The sequence below is a fragment of the Lonchura striata genome, chromosome 8, assembly GCF_050655825.1.
Source record: "Lonchura striata isolate lonStrDom1 chromosome 8, ASM5065582v1, whole genome shotgun sequence".
NCBI classification, from domain to species: domain Eukaryota; kingdom Metazoa; phylum Chordata; class Aves; order Passeriformes; family Estrildidae; genus Lonchura; species Lonchura striata.
In genome coordinates, this window is record NC_140710.1 from 24406327 (window position 1) to 24425840 (window position 19514).

At 46.1% G+C, this 19514-nt stretch overlaps 2 protein-coding genes across 6 annotated transcripts in view; one reads left to right on the plus strand and one right to left on the minus strand.

Moving 5' to 3' along the window:
- Positions 1-18256, plus strand: RNF2 (ring finger protein 2). 4 transcript variants are annotated; one of them, XM_085586605.1, is made up of 8 exons: positions 436-488; positions 10664-11027; positions 11155-11243; positions 11858-12018; positions 13143-13358; positions 14132-14404; positions 15255-15426; positions 15809-18256. In XM_085586605.1, the coding sequence occupies exons 3-8, from the start codon at positions 11157-11159 to the stop codon at positions 15908-15910; spliced, it is 1011 nt and encodes a 336-aa protein (XP_085442731.1). In that variant the 5' UTR covers positions 436-488; positions 10664-11027; positions 11155-11156; the 3' UTR covers positions 15911-18256. The 4 variants fall into 4 exon arrangements, with proteins under 4 accessions (XP_077641635.1, XP_021380820.1, XP_077641634.1 ...); XM_077785509.2 differs by lacking the exons at positions 436-488; positions 10664-11027 and adding an exon at positions 1-218; XM_021525145.4 differs by lacking the exon at positions 10664-11027 and having other exon boundaries at positions 348-488.
- The window catches only part of TRMT1L (tRNA methyltransferase 1L), a 27714-nt gene continuing 15082 nt past the window's right edge, over positions 6883-19514 (minus strand). For both annotated transcript variants that reach the window (XM_085586603.1, XM_085586604.1), the window contains one exon: positions 6883-9232. In XM_085586603.1, coding sequence (XP_085442729.1) covers positions 9035-9232 — 198 coding nt within the window. In that variant the 3' untranslated portion in view covers positions 6883-9034. The remainder of the gene's footprint in view (positions 9233-19514) is intronic.

Here is a 19514-nt window from a genome sequence, read left to right on the forward strand (position 1 = left end):
CCCGCGGAACCGCGGAGCGCCGCGGCTGCGAAACACCGCCGAGGCCAACCTGTGCCTGACAAGTGCCACGGCCAGCCTTTCCTTAAACACCTCCAGGGACGGCAACCCCGCCGCCCCCCTGGGCAGCCCCTTCCAATGTGTCATCACCATTTCCGAGCAGAATTCCTCCAGATGTGCGACCTGAACCTCTCCTGGTGCAGCTCAGCCCGCGCAGGGCGGTCAGTGGAGAGGGGCAGTGGTGCGGAGGGAGCCCCGCAGGACGCGGGGCCGCATCCCGGGAAAGGGACGGGAGAAGGCTGTGGAGGCGGAGGAGGGCGCGGGGCGGCCCGGGCGCGGCGCCCCCGTCCGCGCTCCCCCTGCCCAGCCCCGGCCATGAATATGTAACTCCCCTCTATTTCCCGAGCTCCATTGCGGAGCCGCCGCTCGCCATATTGTGCTGCGGGGGCTGCGGCGGCGGCGCCGGTCGCGGAGCGAGGCGGCGGCGGGCGGTGAGCGCGGGCCGGGCGCGCCGCCGGGGCTGTCCCGCCGGGGCTGTCCCGCCGGGGCTGTCCCGCCGGGGCTGTCCCGCCGGGGCTGTCCCGCGGCAGCGGGGCGGTGCGGAGCCGCGGGTGCCTGTGCGCGGTGTCCGAGCGGGGCTGGCCCCGGCCGGGAGGCGGCGGGGCGGCTGCCGGGCTGTTCCGGCGGGGCGGGGGTCGCGGCGTCCGGGAGGAGCCGTGCCCAGCGGTCCCATGGCAGTCTGGAGCCCCCGTTGCCCCAGCCCGGCCGTGCTGCGGGGCCGCGGGGCACCGAGCCGCCCGCAGGGCCGGCGTGGGGCTGCCGAGCCCAGAACAGCCGGGTATAACCATCTGTACACGCGTACCTATATGTACGCGGCTGTCTCCCTATGCATGCACGTAGGGATGCATGTGTAGGTGCATGTGTGCAGGCAGAGGGAGAAGGCAGGGCTCCATCGCGGCCGCAGTACCGCAGCACCAGCCGGGAGCGCGGCACCGCCGCTGCCATCCCCGGCGAGGGACAGCTCACGGACACGGCCCCGAGCTCTCCCGCTGGCTCTGAGCGGTGCGACCCTGGGTGTGATTTATAGCTCGGCCTTCCCGGTCTTTTGTCTGTCCCGGAGCCCGTGCCGAGCGGTGCTGGCGAGCCGGGATGCTCGGGAGCTGGGCTGGGAGCGAGCCGGCTGCTCCCGGGAAAATGTCGCTTCCCACGGGGCAGCAGGTGCAGAAGGACGCTGTGCCGGGAGCTGAGGATGTGTCTCCTCCCTCCACATCGCTCCCGCTGCCTTCTGTACGAATTTAGCACTCGCTTCTTGCCAAGTTTTACATTCTGCAGTAGCTCTTCTGGAGCTCTTGCCTTCCTTGCACCAGCCCTATGGCACTGTGTGTATATGAAATAAGCGCTAAGCAATAGTCTTCTCGGGATTTTTGTGAGCTGTTTGTTTTTCAGACCCTCTTCTATGGAAAATAATTGCATCAAGTGCCTAATTCCACAGAAATCCAGAGGACATTTAGTAGAGAAAGATGATTTCCAGTATGATAATTCATAACCTGCCCTGTTTGGAAATGGTCGTAGCGCTGAGTGATAACTGTGCACTGCACATGGGCTTTTAAGGATTAAAGAGAATTGCTTGTGTTTGGAAAAAATATGACTGGTGTGCAGGTGAAATTATTATTGCTTGGGGAGAATTCTTTCATCGAGTGTCATTCATTCAGTGACAAAGACTCAATTTGTCATAGGAGTTCCCTGCAGAGGTGCTCTGATTTGTATTCATCTGTGTTTCCATTAAAAACTTGTGTAATGAGATAATTTGACTTTCTTATATATCATGTCAAGCTCAGCTGACATTCAGCTGTCAGCGAAGACAGAGGCACTGGCTGTGACAGCAGCAGATACGGATAAGCAGTATATTTTGCATTAGAAATGTTTGTTGGAAGGATTAGCTTTATCAGTTGTTTGGAGAAGGGAGGAATTTTCACTAGCTGCAGTGTCAGGTACAAGTTTGTGGCTGGGTGTGACTGTGACAGTGCCTCCCTGCAATGACAGACAAATCGCGAGCATCTTTAAACCTCACTGCCCCCATTCATTGTCACTTGCAGTGTTTAATAACTGCACACTCACAGTGTTTAATAATATTGTTGTCTGCATTCAAGTTTATGATAATAGAGGGACACAGACATTGTTTTGGAGGTATTTTTTCACTTCTTCAGTGGCTAAAATTGTTGGCCTTTGGCTTCAAAGCTTTGAAGCACCACCCTTGCTGCAACTGCCAAGAAAAGCACTTTCTGTCACGTCTTAGAGGTGAAATAATATGCAGGTGCCAGCAAAATAAATTGCATGGGTTTCCCTTGGTCAATGATGCTTTGTGTTTTAGGAGTGATGAGTGGTAATGGGTTGAGTATGGACTTGGTTGGGCCTCCTGGGTGATTGGAGCAGAATTCTGGCATTTTCAGTGCTCTGCTGTCATTGAATAGAAATTCAGGCTACAGGAAAGCTATCAGTCTTATATGTGAAATAGATGTTGGGCTAAGTGAATGTCTTCATCTTTCTTTTAACTCTTTCGCTTGCTTACCAAAAAAAAAAAAAAAAAAGTAATGGGAGGAGGGAAAGGAGCTTTAAAAATGAGACTCCAGTCTGTGACTGCTCAGTTGTATTTTTCTTAGGAGCACTGGATTTCCTCTTACTGAAGCACCAGCTCTAGGAACATGCATGAAAGAAGCATTGGAGTAAAGGAATTCCTTCCACTTTCTTTTTCCTTAAATACCCTCTACCTATTTTTTTCTGAATAGATCAGCAGTTTAATAGTGATGCAGACAGAGAATAAAGAGATTGGTGAAGAGATGCTGTTGAGCCTCAGCTTGCTTTTGCTTGGCTTTCTGTTGATTCAAATAACTGGCTGTCAGAGCTGACCTTAAATTCTTAATTTTCGAAGGAATGAGCAGCATTTGATATTGTGGAGCTGTTTAGACTTGTTGCAGTGGAGAAATATTTTAGGAATTACCCCTGTCTGCTTTCCCCCAACATGTGCATCCTGGAGCTCTGTTGCAGACAGCAGGGAGTTAGCAGTAGTGTTCTGTTAACTAATTAAAAGCTAATCATTCTTTATTCTTCACCTCTTGGGATAACATTGCACTGGTTTGTGTAAGTATTGGTTTAAACTGTGTTAAATGTTGCTCCTGTAGTACTGTTTACAAAATGGACAGTTTTACTTGCGAGGGAGTCCTTGAAACAGAAATTGTTCTTTGCAGTTGCCCAGCTTTAGGTGAGAGCTGCCTGCTTGCCAAATTCAGTGTTTTTCTTTTATATGTTTATTGCAGCAATTAAGTCAATCAGACATAAAATTGCTTGAGTCTTTTTGTCTATCAGGTGTTGTGGGGGAGTTTATTTTCTGTTTATTAATAACCAAGCTGTCTTCTTGTTCTCATCAAGAAAATTCTATCACTGTTGGTTGTGGCTTCACTGCCAAGTGGGAGAGAAATCCTTGTGGCTCTCTAACATAGCTCTTGGAAGGAACCTGGAATCCTACACATGCCTCTGGCAGAACCAGTCACAGCATTTGTGAAGATGCAAAAGATTCTGAATTGTAGCACATGGATGTTCACAGAATTTTTGTTAGATGCACAAAAAATTTAAAGGCCACAACAGAGGTACTGAAATGATTAAACTTTACCTTACTGATTGAAGTGCTCTGGTCTTGCTTTTGGCAGCTGTTACTTCAAGGACACGGCAAGAGAGTGGCCTCAAAAAAATGTGCCAGCAGAGCAGGGCAAGGAAAAATGAAAAACTAAGTCTCATTAAAAATATCCTAAGGCAGCACATATCACAAATTGTTTGCACAATTTAGTTGCTTGATGGATTCAACTTTTCTAGAGTTTGAGGCTTTACTTTCGTTTGCTCCCAAAAGTTTTCAGTCCTTTATCCCTCCCGTTCTGATCTGATACAGCACTGAAATTAATTTTAGAAAGGAATTTGACTTTTCTCCTTACCAGCTGTTATTAATTCTGAAGTCCAAGGTTAATTTAAGAGATAAAGAACTTCATTTTTGAAACTCACCTGGGTAGTCACACGCATACTATACAGTACCATGCTTCATAATATGAAAAACTTGGCATAAAATTTAACAAGCAGCAGATCAAATCACAATTCAACTCACTCCCCCAGAGTTCTGCTTAATATTATTGCTTCACAGGGCTAAATTATAGCTTGGTAATGGCTGTTTTCCTTTTTATATGAATTCTTGGCAAAGGTCTTTGGCACATTTGAGGTCAAGTGTTTGCCTGATCTATTGATCCACATCAACAGTGAGATGTTGCTGTTCCTGTAACAGTTTTGGGGTTTGTTTCTACTCCTGGCAGAAGGCATTAATGTTGTAACATACTTTAATACTACTTTGGAGGAGATACAGGTGATGTTAAAGGCTAAGTTCCAGGATATGAGCTCTAATGATTAAAATTATCTTACTGCCTGATGCATTACAATAGCAGGCAAAGTTTGCTTTTGTGTGTGTGTGTGTGTATGTGTGTGTGTACCAAAACCTGAAAAGTTTTCAAATTAACCCTTAAAAAAATTCTAAGCTTTATAATTTAGTAATAGCCTGGGTTTGACATCTGATGAGTTTGAGCAGGTGAGTTCTGGACACCTTAGAGGAACGGATGATATAGATAGTTCTCTGGAAATGTCATGGTATTTTTATGTATTCCAGTTTTTTTAGCTGAGGAGATGTCAAGGAGAGTAGGGTACAGAACTGGGAATGAGGAGCTGACACTGAGGGCTAAAGGTTATTGACAAGAGTGGTGTGATCTGGGAGGTGGTGTGAAAAGGCCAGATGCATGCAGAGTACAGACCTTGTTAGAATAAACTGAAATTTGAGCTTCAGCTCCACAGGAGGGATGTACCTGGGCTCAGGGTGCTTAAATGCTGCTATACTTTCCTGCTATAAATATACAGAGAAGCACCAACCTAAAATCAATCACATCTTTGTTTCATGTCCAGAAGCATATGGCTGTTCCCAACACTCATAAAACAGCCTGGAGTTTGATCAGCAGTTTAATTTGGTACTTAATTTCCCCCTGTTGCCCTTGACATCTAAACCAGGAGGATTATCTCCCTTTGGACACTTCTGTCAGCATCAGATTCATGGAGCCCTTCCAGAGGTGTCCAGATGCACAGCAGATGGTTTGTGTGAGGTCACACTCCAGTGTCTCTCAGCCAGGAGCAGCAGCTTCACAGCCAGATTGGAAATGCTGCCCAACTCCATGGATTGATCCATCTCAGGGCCAGGGAATTGTGAGTGGCTGTTAGCTGGAAGATTCCATACCTCAAAAGCAGAACACTTTCTTAGGAGAGTAAATACTGCCAAGAAACTGTAAAACACCATGTGCTTCCAAGCCCATGGGTTTCAGAAATGCCATTATTATTTTTTCCCTCAGTCAGATGTCATCTGTCCAGCAGCCTTCCAGGGATTCCATAATCACAGCATTAGGTGTTGCTACTTGTTTTTCAAGGGAGGATTTTTTTTTCAGTGTTGAAGAAAAATGCTTTTATGTTTATGGGAAAATGGGAGTTTGGGACTAGTTATTAGGAAAATGCAAACCCCTGCTGTGGTATGACTGAGAGGGACAGTCATGCTGGGAAAAAGTCTTCGGTGTTACCAACTGTTGGGGCTGTTAAACTGCATCATTGCCTTGGATTTTTCTGCATTCCTCAATTTTATTGACTGCTTTGGGACATTTTTGAGTCTGTGGTCTGGAGTTAATGATACATCTTTCCCTCCTTGCTGGGAGTGCTCTAGGGCAGCACTGAGGTTGGGTCTCTTTGCTAACTGCTTTTTGTAGAGTGACAAACCTTGGATTTCTCAGCATTTTAAATGAACTTGGCACGGTCTTGAGTGTGGGGAACATTTGCCATTCATGTATTTACAGATAGTTTTTTTTATTGCATTAGCAAGTTCTCCATTGTGCCAGTCACCCAGTATCTGACATTCAGTGAGAGCTGACCTATTCAGATGTACAATTTGTGTCTTAATTTTATAGTTTTATTTTAGTTAAATTGTTTTCTCAGCCGTAGTGGGGCCGTATTGATATAATTGATTGAAACATTTGAATGTTAATCTCTTCATTTCCTTCTGTAAATAAAGTAGGAAAATAGGATGGCAGGGAGCCAGGTGCAAACACTGTTAAATTGGGATTGTCAGAGTGTTTAATTTTCAGTGAGCATCACTTCAGTTGTAGCTGAAGTTGGAATGACACAAAGTCATTGCTGGCAGTCAGGGCTGTAATGATGCAGGTGCTTTTAAACGCTACTTATCAAAGCCAGCTCAGGGATCCCTGACATGATCATGCCTTGGCATGAATCTGATCCCTTTCTTAATTCCCAGCCACACTGTTGCCCAGGAGTGGCTGCTGAGATGGTTTCTTTCTCTCACAGAGCATGGATCCATGGTCCATAAGAGAAAAGGGCCACATGGTTGTAAAGCTGGAAGAGGAGTTTTGGATGGGCTATTGGGAAGGAATTGTTCTCTTTGAGGGTGGGCAGACCCTGGCACAGGGTGCCCAGAGAAGCTGTGGGTGCCCCTGGATCCCTGACACTGCCCAAGGCCAGGCTGGATGGGGCTTGGAGCAACCTGGGCTGGTGGAAGGTGTCCCTGCCCATGGCAAGGGGATGGCATTGGATGATCATAATCCTGATGGCTGAATGAATTAAACCCAGTTCAGCAGAACCTTCCTCGCTTGAGTTTAGCCCCTTCAGAGATCAGGGTATAACTAGACTAAGTGCAATACAAACTCAGCAAGAGACACTTTGAGGAGTGGTGGGCAGTTTGGGAGGCACAGCCCGGTGCGGTGACATCTCTGTTCAGGATCACTGAGGAGGGATTTTCACAGCAGGGAACAAAAGGAGCTCCAAGCCAGAACCTGATTTGGCTGTTTCCTGGGGGATTTTTGATCCAGAGAGGAACATAACTTCAGAGTGAATACTGAACATACTAGATTATAATCTAGTACCAGTTGTCCTGGATGTAAAGCTATCTGAACTGCCAGGTAACTACAGGGGAGGTTAATTCCTTCAAATAGTGTCTTCCAGATTGTGTGGATTTTTTTTTTTTCAAATCAAGCTCTAAGCCAATAAGTAAAACCAGAAAATACCTTAAATTTCAGAGTGCTTTAATTGAATAATTTGAAATGAATTATTGGGTTGAGTACTCTGTGAAAATGTGCAGTCTGTTCCAAATACTAGTCATGGTGTGTGAGAGAGTTAAACTTAAAGTTCTAAACCTGTTAAACTTCCAAGTAACTGCACTATGAATACCTGTTTTTAAAATAATTAATCCTTAGGAAGAAAACCCTGAAATGGTTTGAAGGTGCTGTTGAATTTGGCACACTGAATAGAGGTCTAACTGTCTTACTGTTTTAAGTCTAAATATTTACCTTTTACAACTTGGAATAGAATTCAGTTATTTCTAAGGTTTTAATACTCTCTAAAAATGTGTGTATTTTTTTTTTTTTTAAGAGCCTGATGCAACTTTTTCCTCATAAGTTTTGTTGTTTTTTTTTTCATGAAAGTTTCACAGAAAGTTGAATGGGGGTGGTGTGGTTATGGTCACACCTGAGCTGGGTATATGGGTTCTCTCTTCAGGTGCTTGATACCATTCCAGCCTTTCTCTGATCTCAAGGTTTGCTGACACAACCACACTGCAGATGCTCTTTAGCCTTTGTTTGGGCTAAAACAGGACCTGCAAAGCATTCTGGAGCATTATCCAGGTTTGTGAGGGATCCCTGATGGCATCCCCTGCTCCCTGTTTAAAGCAGGACCACCATCAAGGTTAGTGCTGGGCTAGAGCTTAGAGGAAAAGTTATATATTCAGAACTGACTAATTTTCAGCAATAGAACTAAGGAGCTGTTAACTCCTTGGTGGATGTGAGGGTGGAAACCTGTGAAAGGTAAGCTGGGAAGGGCAGGAGCAGAGAAATGGTGGTGCTGAGCTCCTGCTTTGGTTGCCAACAGATCTGACTGGTCTGCTCTTAAGTGCTGTCAGCTGGATTTTATTTTTACTGGACAGTTTCAGGAGTGGGATAGCCAAATGCCCACCCTACTTCAGTCATGACTACGTTGGAGTAAATAATTAAGTATATTTCAGTGTAAGAGGTTGCAAAGTGGATGTGGTGTGTAACAAGTGTGGATATTAGTCTGCTGGAGTTTTTTGTCCAAGCACATTTGGATGAAGGACATCCCAGCATAGATTCCGCAGCCAGTGAGCAGGCAGGAGATCCAAGGTCCTTTCAGACAGGGTGTTCCTTACTGTTATTTCTTCCTGTAACTGCCTGTTTTCCAGCATTTCAGGAACAAGACTTACTTTCCTAAATTCCCAACTGGTTTTCTTCAAATTTGTTGAGGTGTAGTACATTGGTTTATCAGTCAGCTCTGGCTGATTGTGACAGATATGTGTACCCTGTAATTATGGAGTTTGTGCCTAGGGTTTTTGCTGTCCCTGAAGACTGAGTCAGTCTGAAGGGTTGCAGGTGATTAAGGTGTTTTTCTTTATGATTGACAAGAATGGCCCTCTGGCCACAGGACTAATCCAAACAGCTACTTGGTGGCTCTGAGAGAGAGGTTTAATCTGCCAGAGGGCAGGGTTAGATGGGATATTGGGAAGAAATTTCTGCCTGTGCGGGTGGGCAGGCCCTGGTACAGGGTACCCAGAGAATCTGTGCCCGTCCCAGTCCTGGGAATGTCCAAGGCCAGGTTGGATGGGGCTTGGAGCACCCTGAGCTAGTGGAAGGTGTCCCTGCCTGTGGCAGGGGGTTGAAACTGGATTATCATTAAGGTCCCTTCCAATCCAAATTGTTTTGTGATTCTGTAAATGTGGTTTCACCCCAATTAGCCTGTTGCTGTGTGACTGGTTGCTTTCCTCTTATATCCAGAGGGAACAGGCAAGTCATAAAGGTAAAATGATGATAAAAGGTCTAAGGTTGCTGGTGTTAATGTGGTTTTTGTGCAATGGATGGGTTTGGTGATGACCTGGCCCCAGAGCTGCTGTTCTGTGTTAGCCAGCACATGAGTTCAGGTGAGGAATTACCTGTACAGGCAGGAGCTGCTGGGATGAGCCCTTCACTCGGGTGTGGAGAGCAGGCTCCTGTCTAGGACAGGCTGGATCCTCTGGGGCTCTGCTGTCTTGGTCCATGTGCTCCAGCAGGTTTTGGCCAGGGTTGTGATTAGCAGCTTCATTAATTTCTTTCAGCTGCTGAAATGATGGTTAATTGAATGTGTCAGTTTTAAAAGCACACAAGAGTGGTATCCAGTGCAGACACAGAATGATGTTTGGCCTCTATTAGAACAGCATGAAAAAATCCTTATCCTGGAGCACTTAGCTTCCTGTACACCTGGAATTGCCTTAAATATTAGTGGAAATTAGAACACAGAGAAACAGTGTTTCCCTTCTTTGCTGAGATGTGTCACTTAATACCATCATTAAATTCATACCACCGAATAAGTGAAATAAAACACTGACAGGACAGCCCAGTGCTTCAGTCTGCAGCTGGGGCTTCTTACCTTTACTGGGGTGATGAGGTCTTAACTGGACATGGGACTTCTCTGATCCCTCAGAGGAACCTGTCTCTTGTGACAAGTAAACTGCAGTTTCAGGGCACGACATTTACACAGTAAATTTGGAGTTGGAGATGGACTCTGAGAGGAATTAGACAGAAAAAGGGGGAAGGACTTCAGACTGACAGAGGGTACGTTGGTGTTGGATATTGGAGGAAGTTGTTCCCTGTGAGGGTGGGCAGGCCCTGGCACAGGGTGCCCAGAGAAGCCGTGGCTGCCCCTGGATCCCTGGAAGTGTCCCAGGCCAGGCTGGACAGGGCTTGGAGCACCCTGGGACAGTGGAAGGTGTCCCTGCCCATGGCAGGGGTTGGAACTGGATGATCTTAAAGCTTCCTTCAAACCCAAAGTATTCCAGGATTCTGTGATTCTACTTAATAGACATAATAGTGGATGTGGCTATTTTATGTCGGGCTTTTTTCCCCTCCTTCCTCAAAAAGAAGGAAAATACCAAATGAGAAAACTCTGATTTCTGTGCCTGGATGAAAGTAGATTTAGTGCTCTGCACAGCTTATCTTGCTTTTCCCTTCACAATTAATTAAAGCTTATATAGTAACCTTGTTCTCCAGAGAGTTTGGGCTTTTTCATAAAGAACTTAATGAGTTGGAATATAGATTATAATGTATGTGGTAGATGCCAATAGAAAATGCATTTGGCTGCTGAATTGAAGGGTCTGGAAACCCAGATTTAAAAAAGGTATAAAAGAAAGCACTTCTAATTCTTCCACCTAGAAAAAAGGTCTGCAATTGCAGTCTTGCCACTTACATAGTTACAATTATTTTTTTAAAACATTCCACTGTCTGGGATAAGTTTTCCTGCTCAAGGCAGACACTTCTGGAGTCATGGGAAGCAATGCCTCCTCTCCCCCAGCATAAAAGTATTTTCAGAAATATTTTTTTCTTCTATCTCTTTGCAGACTTTTTCACATCTGCAGTGACTCTGTGGTAATTTTGCCTCATCTCATACAGTAATACTAAAATTTTGATGGAACAGCACTGCAGTTTCTCTGGGTTTTTAAAATTACTATTATTATTTAAATTATGCAGTGACTGGGTTTCTCTTGATCTTTCAGCATCCTTCAAACTTCTGATGGGAAAGCCCATGGGATGTGTTTTGAAGAAGGAGGAAAAGCCCTCGTGGTGTGCTCCAGTGAGCACATTTGACTGGTGTGCTGTGTCGTGTCTCATTTTGCCCTTCCCCTCAGTGTTGGAAGCAGACCCTGCTTGACCCATGTGCATGTTTGGAAGTGGATGTTTCAGGAATATTTTCCACATCAGGTGGCATTTGTGGCCCATGTTCTCTGGCCCTCAGTTCTGTGACACTTTTGTTTAACAACTCAATTGATTTTTGCCAAGTGTTCACGGCTGAGCAGCTCCCCCAGTTCTCCTGCAGTGGTACAAGCAGGGGATTATCCTTGTGTGACACAGCAGAGCCTGGTACGTGGGGGGACGGGTGTTCCCTGGAGCCTCTGCTGGGCTGGACACACGCTGCTGTGGCTTGGGAGGGAGAGGATCCTGAGCCAGACTCACCTGAGTGCTCAGCCCGTGTCCCTTCTTTCCCCAGCCATGTCTCAGGCCGTGCAGACCAACGGGACGCAGCCTCTGAGCAAGACCTGGGAGCTCAGTCTGTACGAGCTGCAGAGAACACCCCAGGTAATCCCAGAGCTGTGGGACTGCTGGGCTTGGGAGGGACCTCTAGAGATCACCCAGCCCAACCCCTGCCCAGGCACGGTCACCAGAGCAGGTGGCACAGGGACAGGTCCAGGGAGGTTTGGGATGTCTCCAGACAGGGAGACTCCACTCCCCAGGCAGCTGCTCCAGGGCTCTGCAGCCTCCAAGGGAAGAAGTTCTTCCTCGTGTTGAGGTGGAGCTTGTTGTGTTTTAGTTTATGGCCATTTCTCCTTGTCCTGTCACTGGCACCATGGAACAGAGTCTGGGACCATCCTCTGACACCCCTTGGAGATAGTTACATAGATAATGAGAGTCCCCTCTCAGTCCTGTCTCCTCCAGACTGACCAGGCCCAACTCCCACAGTCTCTCCTGATCAGAGAGATGCTCCAGACCCCTCATCAGCTTCATGGCCTCCCCTGGACCCTCTCCAGCAGCTCCTTGTTTTTATTGTGTGTTGCAGGGCTGGCAGCACTGGGGTTTTGTGTGCTGTGTGTGTTTGTCCTGTCTCTTTGCTGTGTTCCCTTGAGTAAAACATGCCGCCTTCACGAGGAAGGAACTCAATCCCAGGAAAGAACCTTTCCCTTCTTTGCTGCCAGGAAGCCATCACAGATGGCCTGGAAATCGTGGTGTCCCCCAGGAGCCTGCACAGTGAGCTCATGTGTCCCATCTGCCTGGACATGCTCAAGAACACCATGACCACGAAGGAGTGTCTGCATCGCTTCTGCGCCGACTGCATCATCACTGCCCTCAGGAGCGGGTGTGTGAGCGCTGCCAGGGACACTGCCAGGGGACAGGGAAGGGACACTGCCAGGGAGGGGACACTGCCAGGATGCGGTGGGGATGACACTGCCAAGGCCTGGGGAGGGGACACTGCCAAGGATGGGACACTGCCAGGAAGAGGGATGGGATGCTGCCAGGGGCAGGGATGAACACTGTGGAGGAAAGAAGGCTTGGACAGTCCATTGCACGTGAGGTGGAAGTGTCCTTGGTCAGGGGTTGATGTGGGACAGTGCACTGGGAGTTTCTGAATGTGCAGCACACCTTTTAAACCCTGTTTTTCCATGTTCAGCCATCTCTGGAAGACAGATCAAATTGCTTCCTCATGACAAATAATTTCATAATTCTGTTTCTTACAAGGAGTTGAAGTCCTTTTTTCTATTCTTTTTGTCCCTTAGATCCAGTAACAGTAAAGCAAAAATACACATTGCTGACAAAAATGGGTTTCATTTCCCTTATTCTTCCTTTTCCTAACAATACATTTCAAATTACGTGGCCTTCAGCCATTTCAAATTATGTGTCTTGTGAGTGCTAGAAATCATGGAATCATAGAATCCCAGAATGGTTTGTCTTGGAAGGAACTTTAAAGGCCATTCAGTCCCACCTCTGCCATGGTCAGGAACACCCTTCCACTGTCCCAGGTTGCTCCAGGCCCTCTCCAGGCTGGCCTTGCACACTGCCAGGGATCCAGGGGCAGCCACAGCTTCTCTGGGCACCCTGGGCCAGGGCCTCCCCACCCTTACAGGGAAGAATTTCCTCCTAAGACTATGCCTCAGTATAATTTCCATTAGGCATCCATTTTTTCTAGGTAAAAATCTATCCAGAAAATGAAGAGAAGGGAATGTAGGACTTCTGATCTCTTCAGTCTAAATAGCTTGTTCAAACATACTTTAAAATAAAAGAGCAGCAGGGAGAGATATGTTTGAGATCTTTGTTTAAATATCTGCAGCTACCTGATTTGTCAAGAGACAGAAGCCCCTTTCTAGATTTACTATAAGTAGTGAGTCTTAGCGAGCACCTTGACCAAGAATGGAAGCAACAGGGCAGAGTTTTGTTACTGCTGGAGAGCTAAGTGTTGTTTGCTTCCTCCTTGCCCATGTCCAGGAACAAAGAATGTCCCACATGTCGCAAAAAGCTCGTTTCAAAAAGATCCCTGCGGCCAGACCCCAATTTCGACGCACTCATCAGTAAGATTTACCCGAGCCGGGATGAGTACGAGGCTCATCAGGAGAGGGTGCTGGCCAGGATCAGCAAGCACAACAACCAGCAAGCCCTGAGCCACAGCATCGAGGAAGGATTAAAGATTCAGGCTATGAACAGGTACATAATCACCTCATTTGCCTTTAGGCTAAAAATACAATGCCTGTCCTCATGCCCTGTGGAGCTTGAGAATCTTCTCCTCTCCACTGATATCTGCCAAAACGATTTTTAACCTTTGGCAAAAGGATTTTTAACCTTTTATCTACTGTCAGAAATCTCTGTATCATTCCCTGTGACTTCTGTGACAGCCTGATAGAAACTTCAGTTTAGCTTTACCCAATTATGGCTGTCATGTCTTAGATAAGAAACCATAACACCATAAATCCTGTACCAAAATTCTGCCCTTACATGCCAATGAATGCGCAGAATACCAGGATTTGGGGCTTAGTTTTGTCTTAATTCACAGGCTGCAATATGTGGTGTTTACACGGTGGTGAAATTCCAGATGTGCATTTAAACCTAAGAGAGCCAGCTGGGAGAGAGGCCCCAAACTTTGCATGATAAAGCATGGTGTGATTTAATAATTCTAATCACATGTGAATCCATGCTTGGATGAAAATAATGGTCTGCAATTGCCAGAAAAACAGCTGTGTGAAGTTAAAATAGTCTTAAAACATAGCTAAAAGTTGTTTGAGGGACATGAAAAAATGAATAGTTCTTTCTATGAGTATATTTCTCTACTAAAGAATTAATATTAGTAATTTTTTTAACTTTAAATCTCTCTGAAATGTTCAGTGCTTGCATGTGCACGTGGCTTACTTGGGGAGGAGGTGTGTTGTGACCTGGCTGGATTCTGGATGGGTCAGGGTTTATCTCTGCCTGTTTGTGGCCAGGTTGCAGCGGGGCAAGAAGCAGCAGATTGAGAATGGCAGCGGGGCCGAGGACAACGGCGACAGCTCCCACTGCAGCAACGCCTCCACACACAGCAACCAGGAAGCGGGGCCCAGCAACAAGAGGACCAAAACCTCGGATGACTCTGGGCTGGAGCTGGACAACAACAACACCACTGTGGCCATAGATCCTGTGATGGATGGGGCCAGTGAGATCGAGCTGGTGTTCAGGCCTCACCCCACCCTCATGGAGAATGATGACAGTGCACAGACAAGGTCAGTGGCCCCTTGCCATCTCCAGGTATTCTGCTGCTGTTTCCTGGTGATCGGTCTTCCATCACTTCTTTGGGCTTCTGAACATCAATTTACTTCAGTCATATCACATCCTGTTTAACTGTACCACAGGATGAAGTGGCAGGGACTTTAAAACCCATCCAGTGCCACCCTCTGCCACGGCAGAGACATCTTCCACTATCCCAGCTTGCTCCAAGCCCCATCCAGCCTGGCCTTGGACACTTCCAGAGACCCAGAGGCAGCCACAGCTTCCCTGGGCAACCTGTGCCAAGGCCAGATGTAAATAAACACTCTCCCCTTCTTTCTGTTCTTAGTCAGGTAGATGTTACTGCTCAACGATTACAAAAAATAGGGCCACAAGCTGTTTTAAGCCTTTGATCACAAATAAAGATGTTTTTAAGGTTTTCTAGCATTGCAGTTCAGTAGTGGGATGATGGTGTTATATCAGCCCCTTTCTACTTACTCTAAGATTCTTTAGGAATAAACAAACCTTGTATAAGTGTCAGCAGTTTCCAGAGCAGCTTTGTGTCAGTAGGATTTGCTGGCTGGCAGCTTTTCTGACTCTTTTTGTTCCTAATCCAGTCCAAGCACAGATTGCAAGTTTTGACTCACAGCAAAGAGTAGTTTTCTGGTGTTTCCTCGGGTCTTTTCTTGGCTTTCTCTGCTGATGAGACATCTCTCTGTGATGTGTGTAAATCTGTGCAAAGCTTCAGCTGGGAATTGTCTCTAAAGGCCTTTTCACAGCTGACCTTTAACACTTGGGGCATTGCAGATGGCTTTTCCCACAGCTGCTGCTGTGCATTATCGATGATCTGTGTGGCTGCTGTCGCAGGTACATCAAGACCTCGGGCAATGCCACGGTTGATCACCTGTCCAAGTACCTGGCAGTGAGACTGGCCTTGGAGGAGCTGCGGAGCAAAGGCGAGTCCAACCAGATGAACCTGGACACGGCCAGTGAGAAGCAGTACACCATCTACATCGCCACCGCCGCCGGCCAGTTCACCGTAAGCACCGAGCCCTGCATGCACCTCTGCTCAAAACTCTGCTGGCCTCAGGGGAAAACTCGTGGCACCAGCTTATTTAGCAGCAGATCGCTTGCTTTTTGGTAAAAACTTGATTGGTAGAAAAGGAGGCATGGAAATTACTTGGGGAAAATGCAGTGATGGCACCAACAATGACCTGGCTTATGCCATTCTTCTCCAATAAAAATTGAAGAGGGAAAAACATTACTTCACTTGAGAATTTGCATGTTTTTTATCTTGTAACTTGTGCCACATTATTGGTGATTCCTTCAAGTCAACACATTTAAGCATTGATTTAAGTAGCCTCTTTTACAGCACAACACCAGATTACCTCATTTGTTCCCATTTTACTGTTCTCTTCTAGGTACTAAATGGGTCCTTTTCCCTGGAACTGGTCAGTGAGAAGTACTGGAAAGTGAACAAACCCATGGAACTGTACTATGCCCCCACCAAGGAGCACAAATAAGTGCTGGGAAACTCGGATGGAACTAACTCTTTTTATAATTATGACTTCTTTAATATTAAAATAAGGCACCCCCAGTATCTTCATGGACAACACATGTGGTGCCTTCAGGCGCTCTCACTATACTCAGTAATATGACTAGACAGTATTCTGGGCTGTATTTAATTTAGTCTTTGGGTTGAGTTTTTTGGTTTTTCCCTAGGAGACTAAATGACCTCCAGTGCATTCCAGTGTTTGAGATGCTTTTTTTGTTCCTAATGCATGATATCTGATCCAGTGTTCCGGTTTGGAATGGCTTCATTTTGTCCAGGTAAATCTGGATTTCTGCTCCATCGGACACAGTTATTAGTAGCCTCTGTGAAGTGTGGAGTGTTGGGTGGCCAAGGAAGTCTGTTCAATAGTAGCATATGCCAAGGAATGTGTTAAATGTTGGAATTTGGTGATTGTTATCCATCTGAAGAATGATTGGTAGGGAATGGATTTGGGATAGTCTTGCAGCTAGAGGTAATCTGATTCCTTAGGAAAGGTTCATTAAGGCATTTTCTTGTGAACAAAGGTGAATTTTGCATCTTGTGAGAGGTATTGCTGCCCATGGCAGGGGCTTGGACTGGAACAGTGTTTAAGGTTCCTTCCAAGTCTAGCCATCCTGGGATTCTAGGATTCCAAAGAGAGCTGCAGTGAGAAAACTGACACTTTAAAATCTTGCTGTTTACTAGGCTTAATTTAATACTTCAGTGCAAAGTGGTTTATCAGATTGGTTTGGTTTTGTTTTTAATGGCTATTTCAGTCAAAAAACACACAAACACCCCAAACCCCTAACTCTTCCCTATGCAGGACATGCCAGTCTTGATTCCTGCCTGGCAGCGTTGTCCTGTCCTCACAGCTGAACTGAAGGAAATCTGGATTTTTCATAGTCCTGCTCTGTTCCCTAGAGTAGAATCTCTGTTGTGAATGTGCTGTAAAGAACTGTTCAGAAAATTATTTTGTTAAAGCAAATCCCCTAAATTCCAGCAATACAACCATCAAAATGCTTTGCTTTGGGGAATTGTGCCACCCCAGCAGGGACCTTTTCCCAGTGTCAGGTGAGTAGGGAAGACTTTGATTGTAAGCTGCTCCAAGATTCTGCTTTTGTTACTTTGCCATAGCTTTAACAAACATGGCTTAGCACTTTGGAAGACAACTTCAGTACTTGACAAAGTTTACCATTTAGTGTCTTACATTTAGGCTCATTTCCCAGCGTGGCAGTGGGCTGTGCTGTCAGGCCTGGTAGCTGCTGGTCATTTTGCATGTGCAGCCCTTGTACATGTTCTGGACCTTGCTGTGGCTCTGAGGGGGCAGCTTGACCTGTCCCACGTCCTGTCTGAAGGGAAGCTATCACCACGAGGTTCCCTTTGCTCTAAGACTTGCTGATGAACCCTCCCCTGTTTGCCCCTGAGGCTTGAAGCTAATAGTTGGTAGGTGGGAAGCACCAGGCTTTACTGCACATGGTGTGGTTTACACTCCTCCTGTGTCCTGCCTGAACTCCCACTGGCTTTGGCATGTGATACAAAAGTATTCTGCTGCTCGGGGATTCTCCTGGGAAGGACTTGGCCCTTCCCTGGCTCTGGGCTTTCCTAGCACTTGTAAATACTGTCCCTTCTGGCTGCTGTTCAGATCAGCTTTATCCCGCTGTGGAAACTGCACCGGCTTCTTTGAGTAACTTAATTATTTCCTCTGACTGGAGAGCCTTGGGCTTTTGTGACATGAAATGGAAGAGTTCAGGCCTCAGAGCACAGAGGGGCAGCTATTAGGGACCTGTTTTTGCTGACTTTGTGAAGCGTTGCTGTATAGACTGTAGTGCATGTCCATGGAATATAATGGGGGGTGGGGGAGTGGCTGTGCTAAATGCTTTAAAGTTACTGGGGAGAACTTCTAGATTAGTGCCAGCATCCCTCCTGGGGGGAGCTAAGGGGAGGGACAGTCCCTTAAGCAAGAGCAGTGTTGTGAAGCTGAGCAGTCTGTCTAGGAGCTGTCACTTTGTCTCCAGTTCTTTTGAAAAGCGTGAGAGAATGTGAAGCTTTTATTTTCATGTTGTAGTGAATTTCCTGAATATTTATGTTCTTTAAATATTATATATATAATGTAGTTGTTTGATTAAATCATTGATTGCACTGTGACTCTTTAGTGCTATAAACTATTTTATTTTCAAAATGCTATTATTCTTCCCCCTTTTAAAGCCATGTTCTTTTCTAAGTACATAATGTGTGTTACGTACGGGTAAGCCTAATATTCTACTAAAGTATCTCCTATCCAACTAAAGTCCCACTGAAACGCTCAAATTGACAATAAAAGCAAAAATGTTATCAACAACTTGTTGGGAATTGCAGTGCTACTTCCTCTTGTGGTTGATGAAGGACCCCTTTGGGCAGTGTTTGTGTTTGTGTTGCCATGCCTGGCACTGTGCAGGTGCAGCTCAGCTCCATCAGTGGTGGCTGTTACAGACCCCTGAGACCAGCTCACCTCCTGAGCCTTGAGTGAGAAATAGGGGCACACAGAAGGTTATCAGCTCTTCCACTGACCTGTCACAGGTGCTGCTGTTCCAACCAGATCAGGCAGCCTGAGGAAGGGGATGAAGGTTTTTCATAGCACTCAGGTTAAACCCAGCAACCTTGGGTGTATTTAACTATTAGGCAGCTTCAGTCAATAGGAGCAGAGAGCAACTGTAATGAACCCTTTCAGCTGAGGTGCATTATTTAGAGATCAAGTTTTGTTCCTTTCCTTGCAGTCTCTCTATATTCACCACATTTAACCAGAAGATGCACCTTGAGTTAAGAGGCAATGCTTGAGTATGGCCAGTATAGGGCTTCTTGAGATGCACTGAACATGAACAGTCTCTTGACTGAGATCCTGCTGCTCTCTGGGCCACCACTGCTTATCCAAATTGCCTCTGAACAGCTTCAACTTCCAGAAAGCTTCCTGGCCATGTGGATCCATGCAAGGAGGAACAAGATGTCTCATGCTCCAGACTCTAACCTACAGTAATGGCAGTAATTGACCCTACCTGGTCAACAGCAGAGACAACTGCTGAATAGGAAGAGAATCCCAGAGGCCTGAGTTACAAACACTCCTTCAGCTGGTCCCTGACAACAGGCAAAACCCCACTCCAGATTACAACAGCTTCTAACTCTCTGGCAGAGGAAAAGAGCCCAGATTGTATAGCCAAGTCTGAGTTTCACTTTTTCTGCCCTTCCAGACCTGGGAATTCCAATTATTCCAACCTGGGAATAGTTGCCTTGGCTTGGAAAAGATAATGAATACCTTTGGCTTCTTACAAGAAGCTTCAAGAGTAATCAAAAGTATTTCCCACAAGGGGCTTCAGTTAAAATTTCTTTTTAACCTAATTTACTGTAATCAGAACAATCCTTTGCCCCAGGTAACTGACTTCAGGACTGCTTTTATTCTACTAACACAAGTATGTTACCTGCAAGCAATGTCTGCCAACACTCTATCCACTTAAAAATCCAAAAATGCCACTAGAATCCTGAAATTCTCTCCTTCCATTTAGCTTTCCAATGTGTTTCCAGGTGATTTTTGAAAAAGAACTGTAATAATAAGTACATTTTTCAAG

Excerpts from the sequence above, each read along its gene's own strand:
- RNF2 (XM_077785509.2), top strand. The coding sequence starts at position 11,157 with ATGTCTCAGGCCGTGCAGACCAACGGGACGCAGCCTCTGAGCAAGACC. Across the intron at positions 13,359-14,131 it reads AAGATTCAGGCTATGAACAG|GTTGCAGCGGGGCAAGAAGC; the intron begins GTACATAATCAC and ends GTTTGTGGCCAG. Across the intron at positions 14,405-15,254 it reads GATGACAGTGCACAGACAAG|GTACATCAAGACCTCGGGCA; the intron begins GTCAGTGGCCCC and ends CTGCTGTCGCAG.